General features: G+C 59.0%; 1 protein-coding gene across 6 annotated transcripts; it reads right to left on the bottom strand.

Moving 5' to 3' along the window:
* Positions 1–798: 798 nt before the first annotated feature.
* On the bottom strand, positions 799–17186 carry ZMIZ2 (zinc finger MIZ-type containing 2). Of its 6 annotated transcripts, none has more exons than XM_058534747.1 (19): positions 17120–17186; positions 10570–10704; positions 10290–10404; positions 9740–9942; positions 9296–9488; positions 8778–9038; positions 8447–8602; positions 7680–7757; positions 7309–7477; positions 6512–6656; positions 6226–6436; positions 5453–5558; positions 5066–5223; positions 4375–4442; positions 3375–3443; positions 2851–3095; positions 2157–2326; positions 1834–2073; positions 799–1057 (listed from the first exon to the last, which is right to left on the bottom strand). In XM_058534747.1, the coding sequence occupies exons 2-19, from the start codon at positions 10617–10619 to the stop codon at positions 950–952; spliced, it is 2745 nt and encodes a 914-aa protein (XP_058390730.1). In that variant the 5' UTR covers positions 10620–10704; positions 17120–17186; the 3' UTR covers positions 799–949. The 6 variants fall into 6 exon arrangements, with proteins under 6 accessions (XP_058390730.1, XP_058390728.1, XP_058390727.1 ...); XM_058534745.1 differs by lacking the exon at positions 17120–17186 and adding an exon at positions 16755–16847 and having other exon boundaries at positions 10570–10707; XM_058534744.1 differs by lacking the exon at positions 17120–17186 and adding an exon at positions 16755–16847.
* Between the last annotated feature and the right edge of the window lie 1445 nt (positions 17187–18631).

Raw genomic sequence — 18631 nt, 5'->3', positions numbered from 1 at the left:
AATTCACAGCAGGGCGGGAGTAGCTGGCCTTTGGCTAGGACCAGGGAGCCCCGCCCAAGGGAGGGAGGGGACGGGGACTCAGGGGAGCAGGAAGGAGGGACTCGCTAGGCCCGTCTCAGGGAAGTCCTTTAATAGATGGGCAGAGAGGGGACACGACTCGCCGGGGTCGATGAGTGCGGTCGCCCAGGGTGGACACGGGAGAGGTGGTTTAAAAAACACAGCAGGAGTAATTCTTCACTTTCACCGACAAGGGCCTCGAGGGAACGGCCTGCTGGAGGACTTGCACATGGAGCTGGCTCTGAGCCTCTGGTGGGTGGAGTCTGCTGCCCCCACGGCCTTCCCCGGAGCTGCCTGCGCAGGGCGGGGGCCTCGCTGCACGGGGGACTGCTGCCCACAGCCTTAGTGTTTCTACACTATGTACATCATTGTGCTTTGGAGCCCCCACCCCGCAGCGGTGGCCTGTGCCCCAGGTGGAAGGAGACCCCACTTGGTAGGCTGGGGGACTCAGGCCCAGGACAGAGCAGCCCCACTCCTCACCGGCCCACAGGCCAAGAGGTTGTGGAAACAGGAGGGTCCACGGGACACAAGATGCAGGCGGGTGGGAACAGGCAGGGGTGGGAGGCCCAGCGGCAAGGCCACCAGGTGTGCGTGGACTGGCCAGGGCAGAGCGAAGCTGGGCTCGGATTGGGGTGGGGCTAGGCATCTCATCAAAAACCGTTCTGCAGCAGCCAGCAGGTGGGGCCGCTGCCTAGGGCCCCTCCTCCCACTCCTGCCGAGTGCAGGGCTGCCTCTAGCTTCAGGAGCCAGGGGGCTGGGCAGGTTCTGGCTCCAGGTATGTGGGTGGGGATGGGCAGAGGAGGGCCACTGGTGCCAGGTGGAGCTGGGCTGGAGGAGCAGGGCGTGGTGACATCTGTGGGCATGTCCCCGCCAGCAGGCTGAGACAACAGGATCAGTTGTTCTCAAACAGAGAGAGCAGGTCGTCATTGCTGTTTGTGGGTAGGTCAGGCGGGCCCAGGTAGGACAGCAGCTCATCGGGGTTGGTCAGTTCTGGCAGCAGCTGAGGACAAAGCAAACACGTCGGCAGCTCTCACCTGGGACCTGCCACACCCTTGCATGGCTGCTCAGCCACTGCATCCCAGCCAGGTCCCCAAGCCCAGCAGGGATGTAGAGTGTCCCCTCCCCGACACAGGCCCAGCACCAGAGCCCCTCAGTCTGCACAGGGGCTCTCATCGCAGAAGTCTGCTCTGTGACCAGGAATCACTCATGACAAGGTGTCCAAGCATAACACAGGACACGCAGCGCCTGCCCCAAGTGGCTGAGTTGCTCACGGCACACACAGGACCATGAGAGGACCCCCCATGTGAACAGGGTGAACGCAGGAGCTGGAATTCCTCTCCCTAGGATTTTCTGCTTTGAGATGCTCTAATTTTTTTCATGTTGAACTTTGTATGTCGTTTATTACAGTTGAGGGACCGTCACCTGTCTTTTACACACTGATTTTGGCTCACACACCACCTGTTAGTCAGACAGGTCAAATCAGACCCTAAGGCCAGTGTTGTCAGCTGCAAGCTCAATCTTCTTGGGGACTCTGCACACGCCATGGCGCCCAGGTCCCCAGAGTCAGGCGCCCGGATACAATTACCCCACGGCTACTCCAGGTACCTGACACTCGTCAACAGAAGAGCTCACATCTGACCGGCCCTCCCTTCGTCTGGAAGTCACTGAAGTGTCAGTGCCCTCTCTTCTATGAAACCTGCGGACTCTGGGGATGATGGACAAGCTGCCCCCAGCCCCGGCTCCCATGCACTTCTTAGCGTGGGGCCTGGTACTCACGTCTAGGGCTGGTTCCGGGGCCTCGCCCGCGCCAGACATGGGGGGCCCCATCACGCCTGTGGCAGTGTTGAAGGCCAGGTCGCCTACAGGACCCGAGCTCACCGGGCCCAGGGGCTGCCGGGACGCTGGAGGAGGGTTTGGATGGTGCAGCTGGGGCCCTGGGGGACCTCCAAGGTTGGGGGCATGCAGCCCCGGAGGCCCGGAATTGTGGGCCGGGTCCAAGTGACGCGCTGGTGCCATCTGAGGAAGGAGAGAAGAACCTGGTAAAACAGCTCAGGGGCTCCCTGAGGGACAGCCCCTCAACCCCTCAGCTTGGCACTGACCTGGCCCGGGAGGCAGGGGGCAGACTTCTCTGGCGTCAGGAGGCTGCTGGGAATGTCGGACTGGTAGGAGATGGGAGGTGGCCCTGGGGTGAACTCAGGAAGGCTCGGGGTGCTAGGTGTGGTGGGTGGGAAGGAGTCAGGGAAGGTCCCGGGTCCCAGGAAGCTGGAACCTGAGAGAGGAGAGCCAGGTCCTGGGTGAGGGCCGGGGGTGCTCATGCTGGCAGAGCAGCCAGGAGGGCAGGCTTCTGTGGCACGGGAAGGACGTGCAGCGCTCACCCACAGATAACATCGGAATTTATGGAAGTCGCTATTCTGAAAAAAGCATTTCTTCTCATCGCTGCCGGGGAAAGTGGCCTCATGACATTGCTGGGAGGCCATGAGGGAACAGGAATGGGACCCACCACACCCAGACACACTACATGTGGGGTCAGATGGGGCCAGTCCACAGAAGTGTGCCAACAGACAGCCCCTTGTTCCAAACCACTGGGGAAGATGGGTGCAGCTACAGCTGGAGGCCCTGCTGCCCAACCCCACTGGCATGGCTGAGGCTGTGCCTACACAGCCATGTCCCCAACCAGCCCCCCAGGTGTGTGGCCCATGCAGTGACACCTTCACAGGTACCAGACTGATCTGGAGAGGGCGGATCATCTGCCCAGGGCCATCCGAGTTTTCAGGCCAGGTCCGCTGTACTCACCCTGGCTGGGGTAGTCGCCGGGGGCCGGGGCCGAGGGGGGCTGCAGGGGGGCGAAGGGGACGGCGCCAGGGCCCAGGGCAGCTATCATCTCCATCACGCTGGGCATGAGCACATGGGCGGGGCTCACGGTGCGACAGCGTTTCAGCACAGGCCCGTCCGGCTCCTCTTTGACATGAACATCGGGCTTCACTGGCACCGGCTTCCAGCTGCACGTGGGGTCGATGGTGATCTCCTCATAGTCGGAGCTGGGCGGGGACACACAGAGGCTGGTCACCACTCGTCCTGCTGCCTCTCCTGGCCCTGGGGCAGTTTCTAGGCAGACCTTCCACTCAAATGCATGTGGCCACCTAGCATGTTCCATGTGCCCCATGGTCAGATGCCGGGCCCAGGTCAGACATGGATTCCACCCATGGCCTGGAACTGAGTCCACTCCATGGTGGATCAGCAGGGGGCATCTCCCCACCTGTCCTGGGGCTGCTCTCTGTTGACCACAGACACTGGGGTGGCAGGAAGAGGAGACTTACTTCTGAATGTAAATGAGGATGCCCAACATGTACTGGTCCACCTCCAGGCCCTCCAGCAATGCTGTCTTGCTGTAGAAAACAAAGGGGACATGGCTCAGAGGCCTGGCCCATCTCATCCTGGGCACAGACTCTGTCACTTCTCAGCTGTCATCCTGCACAAGGCTGCCCAGTGTAAGATGACCCCGGGGGAATTACCTCTGTGTGAGGTGATGGTATGAGGTGACCCTGCGTGAGGTAGCCCTGTGTGAAGTGACCATATGAGGTGACTCTGTGTGAGGTGGCCCTGTGTAAAGTGACTATATGAGGTGACCCTGCGTGAGGTGGTCCTGTGTGAAGTGACTACACAAGGTGACTCTGTGTGAGGTGATCCTGTGAGGTGGCCTTGTGTGAAGTGACTATACAAGGTGACCCTGTGTGAGGTGGCCCTGTGCGAGGTGGCCCTGTGTGAAGTAACTATGTGATGTGATCCTGCGTGAGGTGGCCCTGTGTGAAGTGACTATATGAGGTGACTGTGTGAGGTGACCCTGTGAGGTGGCCCTGTATGAAGTGACTATATGAAGTGACCCTGTGTGAGGTGGCCCTGTGTGAAGTGACTATACAAAGTGACTGTGTGAGGTGACCCTGTGAGGTGGCCTTGTCTGAAGTGACTACACGAGGTGACCCTGTGTGAGGTGGCCCCATGTGAAGTGACTATACGAGGTGACCCTGCGTGAGGTGGCCCTGTGTGAAGTGACTATATGATATGACTCTGCATGAGGTGGCCCTGTGTGAAGTAACTATGTGAGGTGATCCTGTGTGAGGTGGCCTTGTGTGAAGTGACTATACGAGGCAACTCTGCGTGAGGTCTCTGCCCTGAGCACCATCCTAGTCTGTGCTGTGACCCCAGCACCTGGCTTGGGTATTTCTTGACACTGTTGGAAAGAAATGCCCATGGCAGCCTCTGAGGGAGTGCCGCCATGCCCCCAGCACATGCGGTGAGGACCGTCTCTAGGACACTCACTTGCACACAGGGCACCTCCAGGTCCCCCGCTCACAGTTGAGCTGTAGGTATGACTCCAGGTCGAAGCACTGCGGAGATGGGGAGAGAGAGAGTTTCTCACACTGGGCCTGGGGCAATCTGGCCACACCCTGTGATCCAGCCACGCGGCTTCAGGAACGCAGGACTTATTGACTTGCGTGTTTGAGAAGCCACATGTACCAGGGTTTCACTGTGGCATCGTTCTAATAGAGCGAGACTAGAGACAGCTCATGCAGCCCTCACTGGGACTGGAATGCCACATGGGCAAAGCAAGAATCGGGCAGCTGCGCTGATGAGGAGCTACCTCTGGGACATGGTGTTGAAAGAAAAAATACAGTGCAGAGCAGTGCGTGCCACTTAGGAAACCACAAAGGTGGAGAGGTGTGCATGTACTTGTCCACATGCATATTGTTTCTGCAGAGACAGAAACTGAGGTGATGCTCCTGGGGGCGGGCAGGAAGAAGACTGCATTTAAGATCGGAAGCCCATGAATGCAGTAAAATGGTTACCATACTTAGAAGAAACAAAAGCCAGTCTGAGGACAGCAGGGGAGCCAGGCCACCTGCCCATTGGCCAGCCTGTCCTGTCACCTGCCGGCCAAGGTGGTCAGAGTCCACACCTGCTAAAGATCGTTAAACAGTGGAAGTTCAGGCAAGGCAAGGTGACCACCCACCTGTATGTGGCGACAGTCATGACCTCTGGCGGGGAGCTGGATCCTGCGGAAGGTGATGGGGCACTTGAGAGACACCTTGATGGCCGTCTGCTCCACCCCATCCTCTCCATTGGGCCCAGGGGTGCCGGGGATGGTGCCACTGCTGAAGTTCCGCTTTACTGACATCAACAGAGGAAAAGACTTGAGTAAGAGCCCACCAAGCGGGACCCATCACTTCTAGCTTAACAGCTCCAAGGCGCCATCTAGAGCTGATTGCTGCCCCCTCGTGCAGAGTTCCCGCCCCAGAGGAGACAGACTTGTCTGACACGGGACGTGCCACATGGAGCAGGGCCCCAGCAGAGGCACAGGCTGGCTGCCCAGTAGCCAGAGAATGTAAGGGCCGCTCACTCTTGGTGATGCAGTGCTCGGCAGGCAGGAGGCGCTTCTTGAGGAGACCCTGCAGCACTGAGCGGACAGAGGGCCGGTGTACCAGCTGCAGCACGAAGAGGTGGGACTGCAACAGGAAGACACAAGTCAGCATGCCAGGGAAATGCAGGTCAGGCTGGCTGCGCTCCTCAGGCAGCCTGTCCCCTTCTCCCCCAGGGAGCCCAGGTGACCCTGGCAGGCCAGCCCTGGCCCAAGCCTAGCCCTATCTGTAGAGCTCACTGTGCCTCCTGCACCAGTTGTTCAACCATAGCCTCTCTGTTAATACAATCATTCAAGAGCCCCTGCCTGCAGCCTCCACCGTCACCCATGCTGGGTGTGAGCTAAGACCCCCCAAGCCCGCAGAACTGTGTCAGGGCGGCCCTGTCTCGGCTCCCTCACACCCAAGCTGATCAGCGCTGCCCGGCTAAGCGCTCTGTCTCTTCTAGTCCCAGCTCTGCCTGGGCCCTGCGGCCTGCTGAGATCCAGTGACTCCTTAACAAGGATTCAGGGCCAGCCGGGGACTCAGGACTCCATGAGCTTCCTCCCAGAAAGATGCGGGCTCGGCTCGGTTTCTCTTACATGATTAACGAGAGCGTCAAATCTAGTTCCCGGAACCTAACTGGGAAGCAGTGAGGGTGTATTTAACTGGGTCCCTTCTCTTAAAGGGCCAGGAGAACAGACTGAACAGGAAACCACTGGTGGGAATGAGCAGAACCAATGCCTTTTTCTCCAGCAATGACGCCCAGGGCACTCACGCAGCAGCAGGCCGTGACGGTGATCTGGATGGTGTTGCGGCCCGGCTGGCACACGTGCTTCAGGTACAGGGGTTTGTGAGAGGTCTTGTTGTCGCCGCGCTCGATGGTGAGCGGGGTGGCGTTGACGCTGACCTGCACCGAGGCCGGCCAGTTGGTGTTCATCTGCCGGTCCTCATGGTGGTAGCACTTGAACTGCAGCTCCAGGTCAGGCCTGTGCAGGGAGGATGGACGCTGAGAGTGAGGCGGTGGTGCAAGGGGCCACACAACAGGGCAGGCGCCTGCTTACCTCAGCATCAGGGTCTTGTAGACGGAGTCTCGGAGCTGGAAGGCGTGGTTGCTCACAGCCAGGTTGTGCTGCAGGCGGAAGGGCTCCAAGACCACCCCGTCCCGCACAGGGAAGGTCAGCCGCAGCTCATCACAGGGGCCACTGCCTGGGAGCAGGCCACGCCAGTGTAAGCAGGCCACCTGCACCCCAGCAGCTCACAGAGGGCCACCAGGCTGAGGCCTGCCCTCATCGCCATCACAGGGATGGCAGTGAGGGGAGTGCGGCCCATCCTCCCCTTCCACAAGGCTGGGATTTGGGCAGCATCTCTCCTGGGACCCTGGGCTCGGTTGTCCCCTCCAACAGTAATAGGATCTTGGTGTCTGCCCTTCAGTTCTGCCTCTATTTCCTGGCCCAGTGTCTTCTAAGTTATGACCAGACAACATGACCCCCAACCCAGAAAGAAGATGCTTCTGGTGCTTTCAGAGGGGGTGGAAGGCCAAGGAGGTGTGAATGGCCACCTGCCTCACCCTAGCCCTGGAACTAGGGTTTTAGGACTCCAACTTCTACTGCAATCGTCTCCCCAAAAGAGGGGATTTGAACCAGGAGTAGGCTTCAGGGGGCTCATAAATCCCCTGAAATTATACACAAAATTTTGTGTGCATGGGTATTTTTCTAGAGAGATCTACACCTCGAACAGATTTGCAAAGAAGTACATGAATAGAAGATAAAGCTGAAGGCTCCTTGCTCCCCATGTTCCCCACAGGACTCTGGAGTCCTGGGACTGCCGCCCACCCGTCCTGAGAACAAATGACACTCACCCAGGGGTGACGAGTGCAAGGAGCTCACGCTGGGCTTGAGGTCAGGCAGGAAGGGAGACTTGACCTCCTGGCTGGTGGACATGTAGGGGACGCCGCTGCTGGGAGTCATGGGTGGCGTGGGGCTCCCCGGCAGTGGGGAGCTGGGGTAGCCAGGGATGGAACGGGTCGGCTGTGGATCGAGCAAACAATCAGGGCAGAACAGTGGACAGGTGGAGTTTGTTCCTGGAGCCCTGGCTGGGAACGGTCACAGAAAGGGGCAGGGGGAGCCCCAGGGGTGCCTGGCTGGGTGCCCACACTTCTTCCTGTCTGGGCACCCTCTCTCTACACGCCTACCTAGTGAGCCTCCCGCCCATCTGCCCTGCCGCCCATACCCCACTCAGGCCGGGCTGGCTGTAGCTGACGCTCCCCCCGTTGAAGCTGGCGCCCTGCCCGTTGAACTGCTCTGTGGGCTGCAGGAGAGAAAACCACGTGTACCTGGGGCTCCAGCCGGCCCCCCAGCCAGGCCCCTGGACTGTACCCTAGGAGAGGGCTGGGGGCAGGGAGCCCACCACACACACAGGTCCTGGCCTTTATTTTCTTCTTTATATACTTTTTATGTTTTCCAAATAATCTACAGGGAGCACTTACTGATTTCATAATTTTAAAAAATTACCACTACACAAAAAGAGGTGACCACACACATCGGAGGGGTTTACAGGGAAGCCACAGACGCTGAAAGGACACAAAAGCACACATTTCCTCCTCTCCCCACTCCAGCGGCACTGCCACCACCCAGGCTCCTCCCCCCATGCACTCCCGAGGGGCCTGTCCCCTCGCTGGGCTTCTTTGCAGCAAGCAGAGGGAATGGGGATACTTTTCCATAAAGGACATTCCAGTGGCTTAGGTACCTGCCTGCTGCTCCCTACACCAAATTTCTACTGAGATATATGAATCTCATAGAGGGTCCTTTCAGAGTTAGACCCCTCCCGCGAGTTGCCCTGCACTGGTCAGGACCCCTGTGAAGCTCTTGGCTGCTTGGTGGGCACACGCAGGCCCACTCCCCAGCCAGCCCAGAATGCTCGAGGTCCGTCTGTGTCCTGCAGCGCCCGGCACAGGGCCCAGCAAGAGCGGCAGCAGGCCTGGGAGGAGCCAGCCCTACCTTGTAGTGCAGTCCTGAGGGACCCGAGGTGGACAGGGACTGGCTTACTCCCTGCTGCAGGGGCAGCCGGTGCCCGGGGAAGGAGGAAGGGGCAGGGGGCTGCCCGGGCCCAGGTGTATACTGGCCTCCTGGCAGGTACTGCTGCCCTGGATATACCTGAAAGAGGAAGGATGCAAAATGCCCAGGGGAAGAACAGGTGTCAGGGAAGCCAGTTCCCCAGGAGGGACAGCAGTGCCCCCCATCAGGCAGGGCCAGTTCTCTCTCACGTACGGATGCCCGACCTCACCATGGCTCGGATGGCGCTCAGGGTTAGGGAGGCCCAGACACTCACCTCACTGGAGTAGGCTCTCTTGACCCCCTGCCGGGGCAGTGGCTGGGCCTGGGGAGGCCCAGGGTACCCGTGGGGCAGGCGCTGCCCTGCATACAGGGGCGCCATGCCTGCTGCCCGGGGTGGGTTCACGCCCATGGGGCTCATGCTGGAGGGGCCCATCAGCCCTCCCACGCTGGCAGGGTTCATGCTGCTGGGGACGCTGGGACCCCGGGGACCTCCGTGCTGTAGGAACTGGCTGTTAAAAGACTGTCCGGCCCCCATCTGGGAAGAGAAGAAAGGACCCATCCAGGCCCCACCCACCACTGTGGGTGCTGGCCCTGTGCCCACCCTTTGCAGGCCACCCCCCAGGTCCTCTCCTCTCAGCAACTCACTCTTTTCCCACCCATCTCCCTGTCACTGGCTTCATCTTCACCAGCCCAGCACATTACATGCAGGTCCCCAACCCCGGCTGCCTGACTGGTCCCCGCCTTTCAGACCAGCACATGCGGGCCCACGTGGGAGGAGACGCTGGGCCTCACCGCTCCGTACTGGCTCAGCTCCTGGCTCTGCTTCTCCTGCAGGGCGGCCACGGTGGCCGTGGCCGTGGCGGTGGCGGTGGCGGCAGCAGCAGCCACGGCAGCAGCAGCTGCTGCTTGAGTGAAATCAGTGGAGGGTCGTGTGGGATGTGAGGGGAGGCCCAGGCCCCCTGGTCCCCCCGGGCCACCTGCATACCTGCAAGAGACACAGATTGCTCAGCTTAGAAGCGCTTCTTTGCCTGTCACCTGGGGGGCACACAGCACCTACAGGGAGCCCCATTCTTTTCCAGACACTCCCTCTTTAGCCATGGGAACCAGCGGGAGAAGTACAGAGATGCAACATTCAACAAATCGGTATCACGTGGTTCCTAGGTGCCCACCAAGTTGGAAGCATCACCCCCAGAAGGGTCCTAGCACATCTACCAGGTGAGGGGGGGTCTTGCTTACCCAGTGGTGAAGCTCGGGCCCCCAGGGTAACCCCCGCGGCCATACATCCCTGGCTGCACGTAGCCCTTGTTGGCGCCAGCCTCACCAAATGCCTGCTGTCCGAGGCACTGCGGGGTGTTCAGGGCAGAGCTGCCGCCTGCCATGCCAGGCATCATGGAGCTGCCAGGGGGGCTCCCTGCAGGGCCCATGGGGTTCCCCAAAACCTAGGAGGATGCAAGAATCACCAAAGGGAATCATCCAAACAACTTGCCTCATGTAGTGGCTCTAAAATGCTGGAAAGGACAGGCCTGGCAGGTGGGGGGGGGGACAGAGGCGAGGGGGTGGGGGGAGGAGAGGAGAGGAAAGCAAGCAGGGGTACGGCGGCAGGAGCGGCTGCTCAGAGGTAGGTGTGTGGAGGCCAGGCGAAGATAGGAGAAGAAAACCCCACGCCACGTGTGGAAGGAGAACTAGTCTCCAAGGACACGGGAGGGCCAGGAAGCCCTGGCTCCATTTCTCCCTGATCTGAGGTGGGCTCTGGCAGCTCTTGGGTGGGGCCCAGGTGAGGGCTCACCTGGCTCTGGGCCGCGTTGCCAACTCCCCACACGGTCGTGACCACAGACAGCGATCCTGCTGGCTGAGTGGCACTTTGTTGCCAAGGCACCGCCTCATAAACAAATGGACCATCACTGCAAGGAGCAAGGCGGGTGGGGAGGCTAGGGGTCAGGGGCCACAGGTGCCAACACTTTCCCACCTGGGAAGAACTGAAGGCTGGGAGCAGAGGGAACCCACTCCACCACCCCATCTAAGACCCTTGGGCCTGAGAGGGGAGGGCAGCAGGAGCCCCCACTCACCCATGTGGTGCGGGGGGCAGGGCAGGTTTCATGGGGTTCGTGGGGTTCATTGGCTTCCGAGCAGCCTAAAGGCCAGGTATGCAGGTGGCAGGAAGCAGCTCTCACTGGTGCTTACGTGGGACTCAGCTGCTCTGGCTGCTGGGACACGAGGGAAGGATGTCAGTGAAGATGCAGCTGGCAGACCCTGTCAGCAACGCGCAAGGCGGAGGGAGCCCTGAACACCAGGCCCCATCCTTCTTCTGCTCCGACTGATGGAGCGCAGGGCAAGGCAGGGTGAGACTGGGATCCCAGGGCCCACTCGGGCGGGTCAGGGCAGCCTGGCATCAGCCTCACCTTGCGCTGCCCACCCTGGCAAACCTCTGCCCTCCCCAACCCTCAAACCTAGCCTGGAAGCCAGCATTAACCCTTTCTGGCCAGGCCCTGCCCCTAGAATGGCTCTGGAAGCAGACTTTCTGATTCCAAATACTTTCTACACTCTCCCTCCTACACAAAGGGAACATCCATAAAAGCCAGGGAACATCCAAGACCCAACTGCCAGAACTCCCCACAAGGTCCTGGGTGGAGGCTGAGGCCAGAGCCAGTGGAGGACGGAGGACCAGCCCAGGGGCGCCGTCTGCTCAGGGTCTGGGGCTTGCTCACCCTGTGGATGGGGGCTCTGGAGGCCAGGGGCCAACAAGGTAAGCCATCCCCCAGCCTGGCCTGGGGGAGGGGTGTGCAGGACGCCTGCTGGAGCATCGTGTGGGGCCAGCAGCCCACCCCTAGCTGGCAGCTCCCCAGAGAGCACCTCCTCCAGGCACCAAAAGGGCGGCGTGCGCTCACTCCTATGCTCCAAAGCCAAAGGGGCTGCCTGGGGCTGATGTGGGTACAGGGGCCAGGCAGGGAGACTTGACCCCACAGGCTGCAATGACACCCACAGGGAGTTCCCAACAGGGCAGGGAACCCACCCTCCAGCGGGTGGAGGGTTGGCGGGCGCCCACAGACAAGGCAAGGGGCCAACAGGGACATGCAGTGGTGGCTGGTGAATGCTCGTGGCACCCAAGTGCCAATGCGGGGGGCTTCCTCCTACTATGTATCTTGGAAAACAAGTGAGACAGGGCCGGCTGATGCCAACACCCTGACACCCCCACGAGCAAGCCCTACACCGACAGGGCCTAGGGCTCTTGCTGGCACCCCAGGGCCACCTTCCACATCCCCCTTTGCCTGGTCTAATCAGAGGCATGCCCACTACGGTTCTCAGGGGGTACCCAGGGAGGCTCCGCCCTCTAGGTGTTGCGTTCTGCTCGGACTGCAAGGCCTCACACACACAGACACGCCCCTGGGGCAGGCTAACCTCTTGTGGTCCAATCCCGCCACTCCAGCAAGGCTCACATTCCTCAGTGCTGACCAGGGACCTCACGGCCAGTGCAGCCCGAGGGAAGCAGGATTACCACTGCATCCACTGCAAATACAGCCCTGGAGACGCAGAGGGGTGAGCCCCTCCGCAGGTGAGGGTTACAGTGGGGGCTGCAACTCGGGCCCACTGGCCCGCCACAGGCGCCTCTGCCTTGGGAGCTTGGGGACCTCACCTGGACTTCCCCTCACAGAGCACTGAGGTAAGGGGCTCAGGAGTCACAGCAGAGCCAGGGCTGGGAGGGAAGGTGGCCCATCAGGTGAGAGGGAGGCAGTCGGCACGCCTGTCCACCTCCCATCTGGTGAGGCCCCTCCCAGAGGGATCAGGCCCCACCCAGGAGGCAGAGGCAAGAAAAAGCAAGGGGCTGGTGGCTCCAGCAGGCTCAGGGGCACTTGGACTCTAGGCAGAGGTAGGCCTGGGAGGCAAGGGAAAGCTAGCGTCCCCAGTCCCCACTGCCCGACTCTGGGATGGTGACACTGGGGCAGGACCTGCCAACAGCCAGAAACTCCTCCCCAGTCCTGCCTGGTAGGGCCTGGAGCAACATGCAGGGTTTCAGGACTCAGAATATAGGTGGGCTAATCCAGACTGCGGTGTTGGCAGAGGGACAGACTCATAGGTCAATGGAACAGACTAGAGAACCTGAAACAGACCCACACAAATACGCCCAACTGATTTTCGACAAAGGTGCAAAAACTATGCATTGGAGGAAGGACAACCTTTTCAACAAACGGTGCTGGAGCAGCTAGACATCCACAAGCAAGGGAAAATAAGGATCCAAACCTCACATCTCATACGGAAACCAACCGGAAATGGGTCACAGATTCAAACACAAAACCATAAACCTTTAGGAAAATACACAGGAGAAAATCTTCAGGATCTGGGGCTATGCAAAGAGTTCTTAGATATGACTCCAAAAGCACAATCTATAAAAGGAAAAACTGAAAACTTTTGCTCTGAGGAAGACTCTGCTAAGAGGATGAAAAGACAAGCTACAGGCAGCAAGAGATATTTGTGAGCCACATATCTGAGAAAGGACTAATATCTGGAATACATAAAGAATTATCAAACTCAAAAGTAAAAAAAAAACCCAATTAGAACATGAGCAAAAGACCCAATTAGAACATGAGCAAAAGACATGAAGAGACATCTCACTGAAGAGGACATACAGATGGCTATAAGCCCACAAAAAGATGTTCAACATCATTGGCCATCAGGAAAATGCAAATTAAAACCACACTGAGACATCACTACACACCTACCAGAATGGCTAAAATAAAAAATAGTGACACTACCAAACGCTGGCGAGGACAAACAATCTCTCACACACTGCTGGTAGGAACGTAAAATGGTGCGGCCACTCTGGAAAACGGTTTAGCAGTCTCGTAAAACTCAGTATGCAACTACCATACGACCCAGCAACTGCACTCCTGAACATTTCTCTCAGAGGAACATAAGCTTACGTTGACATAAAAATCTGTATGTGAACGTTTATAGCAGCTTTGCTCCTAATAGCCAAAGAATGGAAACCCAGATGTCCTTCAGTGGTGAAGAGTTAACCAACTGTGGTATGTCCACAGCCTGCAGGCATAAAAAGGGTGAGCTCCTGATACAGGCACCAACCTGTAGGAACCTCCAGAGAAATCATGCTGCGTGGCAAACGCCAGTCCCTAAAGGTTACACACCGTATGACTCCTTTATATAACATTCTTGAAATGATGAAATTGTAGAAATGGAGAGCAGGGGCCAGCCCCGTGGCTTAGTGGTTAGGTGCGCGCACGCTCGGCTACTGGTGGCCCAGGTTCAGATCCCGGGCGCACACCGACGCACCACTTCTCCGGCCATACTGAGGCTGCGTCCCACATACAGCAACTAGAAGGATGTGCAACTATGACATACAACTATCTACTGGGGCTTTGGGGAGAAAAATGGAAAAAAAAAAAAAAAAAAGAAATGGAGAGCAGACCAGTGGTTGTCAGGGGTTAAACGGGGGGAGGAGGGAAGCGGGTGTGAACATAAAAAAGCGAGGATGGAAATATCTGTATCTCAACTGTATGGATGTAGTACCTTGGTGGGATCCTCTACCACAGTTTTGCACGATGTTACCATGGGGGAAACCAGGTAAAGGATACAAGGGCTCTCCGTGTTATTTCTTACAACTGCATATGAATCTATAATTCTCTCTCCAAAAAAAACTTAGTTAGAAAACCACCACCAGCAGCCCTCTCTCTCCACAGAGATGCCATGGCAATCCTTTCCCACCCCAAAGCTGGTTGGGTTGGCCCAGCCCACTTTGCTGTCCCAGAAGCAAGGGGCAGGGAAGATCAGGAAGAAGACAAGTCCCAAGGCAGGTGGTGTTCCATTCAGAACTGCCAGCGCCAGCACACTGCCAGCGCCAGCACACCAGAATCACCTGGAGTGCTGGAGACAAGACTGCTCAGCCCCACCCCTAAATCAGGAGGATGGGGTGGGGCCTAAGACTTGCAATTCTAACAAGTTTGCAGGTGATGCTGCTGCCTGGTCCACAGTTTGAGAGCCTTGGGGAGCCGGGGAGGAGGGGGGACAAGGTAAGGGCCTCTCTGGAGGCTGCTGGTCTGGAGCCCGAGGCAGGCTCCTACATCACATGGGTCTGGGGAATTCCACCCCTGCAACTTCTCTGCTGTGGACGAGACCACAGACATTTCCAGTTCCCGGTGAGCTTACTGCGAGGGCGGTGACTTCCTGGCTTCCTGCTGAGCTCCTGAACTAAGTCTGATCTCCTCCCTGAGAACACCCTGCACTCTCCAGACCGGGTATGACCCTCTGCTCCTGATGAAGGGAGGGGCATGCTGTGAATGTGGACCCTCCACCCACCTCCTGGCCTCAGAGGCAGAGCTGGGAAGGAGCCCAAGAATGTGCAGGGCCAGTGCGGCCTCTGGTGGCTTCCTGCTGGCCGGAGGCTCTCCCTGTACACCAACTCCAGCTGGAAGCCAGGACCCCTCAGCATTAACTGCCCTGGCACGAGGTTAGTCTAGAAGCCACATGGCTTTCTGGGAATCAGGTCACATCCTCCTCCAGAAAAAGAGCTACAGACACCTCACTACCCAGACCCCTCTTCCCTGGGACCTTGGAGCAGCTGCACCTGTCTCCTGTCTGCCAACCCAAAGGCAGATGTTAATGTGGGTCAACCTTCTTCCACCGCCACTCTGTCCCCCCTGCCTGGTCATGCAGGAGCAGCACATCCCACAACAAGCCACCCGACCCCAGGAAGACAGCCCCCCTCCACAATCACAGAGCAGCAAGGAGCCCACGGTTCCAGGGACAGGCCCAAACCAGAGGAACACTGGAGTCAAATGGGCTCAGAGAAGAGAGAAATGACAGCTCGAAGCAGGAGGACACAACTGTGGGGGTTCGCATGCTCAGGTGGCTGGAAGTCCTACCCTTCTACCTACAAGGCCACAACACTGACGGGCTTAAGTGCTCGAGTTCATCCAAAATACCCAGGAATGAGCATTTACGAATGGCCCAGGTGCGGGACATTTCAAAGAACCAGGAAAGGCTTTCACTACTTGAGGCCTCACTTTACAATGTGTAAAATGGGTACATGGTGGCCATCCCAGGACCGAGGAGAGGGGAGGACACATGACTACCTTATGTCATCAGCCTTGGCTTCCATCCTGGACACAGGTGCTAGTGGACACTCCACGGGGAGGCCTGGCTGTCCTTGGAGAGCAATCCACTGATCAGGAGTCCTCCCCAGGCATATCCTGCTCTCCTTCAGGAGTCGCTCTGAACCTGTCATTCATTATCTCACCTTCCTCTTTCCTGATTTCTATTTCCAGTTTGTAACTACTCCTTGGGCATGACAAGTCCCCAAGGCCAGTACCCCCTGGGTGAGGTTACGAGTCCCTCATTTATACTGCTCTCTCTCAAGCTTCTTCAAGGGAGGCCCTCTGGTTCTAGCATGCCAGGATTTGGTGGGTAAGTCTGTGTTCACCCTATCCGTATCCATCACTGTCTTATAGCTCGAGTCACATGTTTTGTGTATGTGCCCATGAAATCTTCTGGGATAATACAAATGACTTAAACACATAACCATGGGTGTTCTGCAACTATGGGCAAGAGAGCACGGGGAAGCGGGGCAGGGCGGGGGAGCGGGGGAGGAGGAGAGGGGGGAGAGAGCGAGATGGGGGCGCAGGTCAGAGGGGGAGCAAGATGCAAGAGCAGGATGGGGGAGCTGGATGGGGGAGGTCAGAGGTGGGGCAGATCAGGGGGGCGTAGGTAGGGGGGCAGGACGCGGGGACTAGGGCAGACACCTTCCCGCCTGGGCTTCAGTATATCCCGTTTGGAAACGGGTATCGCCACCGAAACCACGGCGGGGCTGAAGGGTCAGCGTCGCCGGCCGCGGAGCGGATCTCTGCGGTACACTCATCACCGTACCGGCGGGCGCGCACGGCCCGGAAAGTGAGCCCACTGGCCACAGCGCGGAGTGGAGGCAGCGTGACCAGGTCCGGTGAGGGCCCGGGTCAGCCCCTCGCCCAGGAGGACGCCGGGGCCGCGCACACCCCTCGGGCCCCTGGCCGGCTTCCGGCCGGCCCAACAAAGGCGCAGGTGAGGGCTCGGCCGGCGCACACGGGGTCGGTCCGCCCAGCACCACGACGCACGCTGGGCAGGTGCGGCAGGTGGGCGGCAGGGCCGACTCCAGCCCCCCGGGGCCCCGCCGGAGAGCCGCAGCGCCGGGCCGGGGGCGCGCACCTGCCCGCCGCCCGCACCTGCCGCACCTGCCGCCCCCGCGGCCCGCGCCCCCCGGCCCGCTCACCTCCGCCCGGCCCGGTCCGGCCCTCGCCGCCGCGGCCCCCGGCCCGCGCCGCTCCATGCGCTCAGCCCGCCCTCCGCGCCGCGCGCCGCCCCAGGGCCGCCGCCACCCGCGCCATCGCGCTGCCGCCCGCTCCGAGGGCACAATGGAGCCGCGCGCCGCTCATGCATATGCATGACGCCGCGCGTCGGCCCCGCCCCCAGGCCAGAGCAGTGGAGCCCCGAGCCAGCGTTCGGGCGGGGGCGGCCGCAGGCCTGCGCGGGCCAGGGCGTCGGGCCGGGCCGGGCCGAAGCCGGAGGATAGGGAGGGAGAGAGGGAGAGCGGGCGAGCAGGCCGGGGGTGGCCTGCGTCCCCCGCCCTCTCCACACCTTTCCGAACGCTGCATCCGCGGAGCCACCCGCTCTTCCTGCTCGCTCTCCACCGGGGCGGGGCGTAGGGGGCGGGGCCACGACTGGGGCGTGGCCACGGCGGGAGGGCGGGGCCTGTCGGGGCGGAGGAGGCGGAGCCGGGGAGAGGGTGAGGCCAGGGCTAAGGAGGCGGGGCCAGAGCATAGGAGGAGGGGCCGGGGCGGAGGGGCGGGGCCTCGGAGCTGGGCGGGGCGGGCGGGGTAGGCGGAGGTGATCAGCTGTCAGCGGATTGCTTTTGCGAGGGGTCTTGTAAGGAAAACTTCGCTGAACCAAACAAGTCACTTCCCTGGCTGCTGTTCCTTCTTTCCACAGCCGCCCCGTGGAAACGTCCTTAAAGTCGCTCTTGAGTTCTAGCCAGATGAAGCAGCCTCTTTTTGATCACTGGTACCTTTCAATGTTTTTATCACCGTTTGAGTTATTCTCGGCTTTTTCCTACCCTCCCTTTTGGAAGACCACATTCTCCCGATTACCCGCAATTAATTTGTGTGTGTGTGTGTGTGTCCTAAAATACACATAAAATTTACCATATTAACCATTATTAAATGTCCAGTTCAGTGGAATTAAGCACATTCACATTGTTGTGCGAACATCACCACCATCCATTCCCAAAACTCTTCATCATCCCAAATTGAAACTCTGTCCCCATTACACACTAACTCCCAGCCCCTCCCCCAGCCCCTGGCACCCACCGTTCTACTTTCTGTCTCTGTGAATCTGACTACTCCAGGGACCTCACATAAGTGGAATCATGCAGTATTTGTCCTTTTGTGATGAGCTTGTTACACTGAGCATCATGTCCTCAAGGTTCATCCACATTGCAGCGTATGTCAGAATTTCTTCCTTTTTAGGGCTGAATAATATTCCATTTTATGTGTAGACCACATTTGTTTATCCATTCCTCCATTGATGGACACACCACAATTAATTTTTAATATTGCTGAAATTTCTTCCCTCAAGACTGTCTGAATCCTGTGCTCTGCTTCTTTTGAGAACCATTAGTTCATTGAACAAATACAGTGGACCTGCTGCCAGCCAGGCAGTGGTCTGGGCTCTGAACACTGGTCTGTCTCTAGTGACCATGACAGTAATGCCTCTCCACCCCCAGCAGAGGGACAGAGGGAAGGAAATGACTCACCAGGTAACAATGTGTCCATCAGGGGGAAGGTTAGGAAGAAAAATAAAGCAAGACCAGAGGATGGGGATTGATGGGGAATGGGGGAGGATTCTCTGGAGAGCCAGCCCGAGAAGAGACTCACATGAAGGGGGAGGTGGGGACCATGGGACCCTGACCCTCTTCTGCCTCCAGGAGGCTCTGAGTGTGGGGGAGTTGCAGGCATGTTCCTGGAGGAGGCCAGAAGTTGCTGCACCAGGGTCTGAGTCTGAGCCTTGCAGGCAGCTCTGTCACCTCCCCAGTCCAACGCCTGCCCCAGTGCCCCTGGGAGATGCCGTTTGGTGCATCCTTTCCATCCCTTC

This window comes from Diceros bicornis, chromosome 41 (assembly GCF_020826845.1).
Source record: "Diceros bicornis minor isolate mBicDic1 chromosome 41, mDicBic1.mat.cur, whole genome shotgun sequence".
NCBI lineage: Eukaryota > Metazoa > Chordata > Mammalia > Perissodactyla > Rhinocerotidae > Diceros > Diceros bicornis.
The sequence above is the reverse complement of the archived record's forward strand: the minus strand, read 5'-3'. Positions and strand labels throughout refer to the sequence as shown.

What these genes read in the sequence shown, in the direction of transcription:
- ZMIZ2 (XM_058534747.1), bottom strand. Translation starts at nt 10,619, where the DNA reads ATGAACCCCACGAACCCCATGAAACCTGCCCTGCCCCCCGCACCACAT. An exon ending in GCAACGCGGCCCAGAGCCAG is followed by an intron (nt 9,943 to 10,289) that starts GTGAGCCCTCAC and finishes GCATCCTCCTAG; the next exon opens with GTTTTGGGGAACCCCATGGG. An exon ending in GCCAGCCCGGCCTGAGTGGG is followed by an intron (nt 7,478 to 7,679) that starts GTATGGGCGGCA and finishes CTCGATCCACAG; the next exon opens with CCGACCCGTTCCATCCCTGG.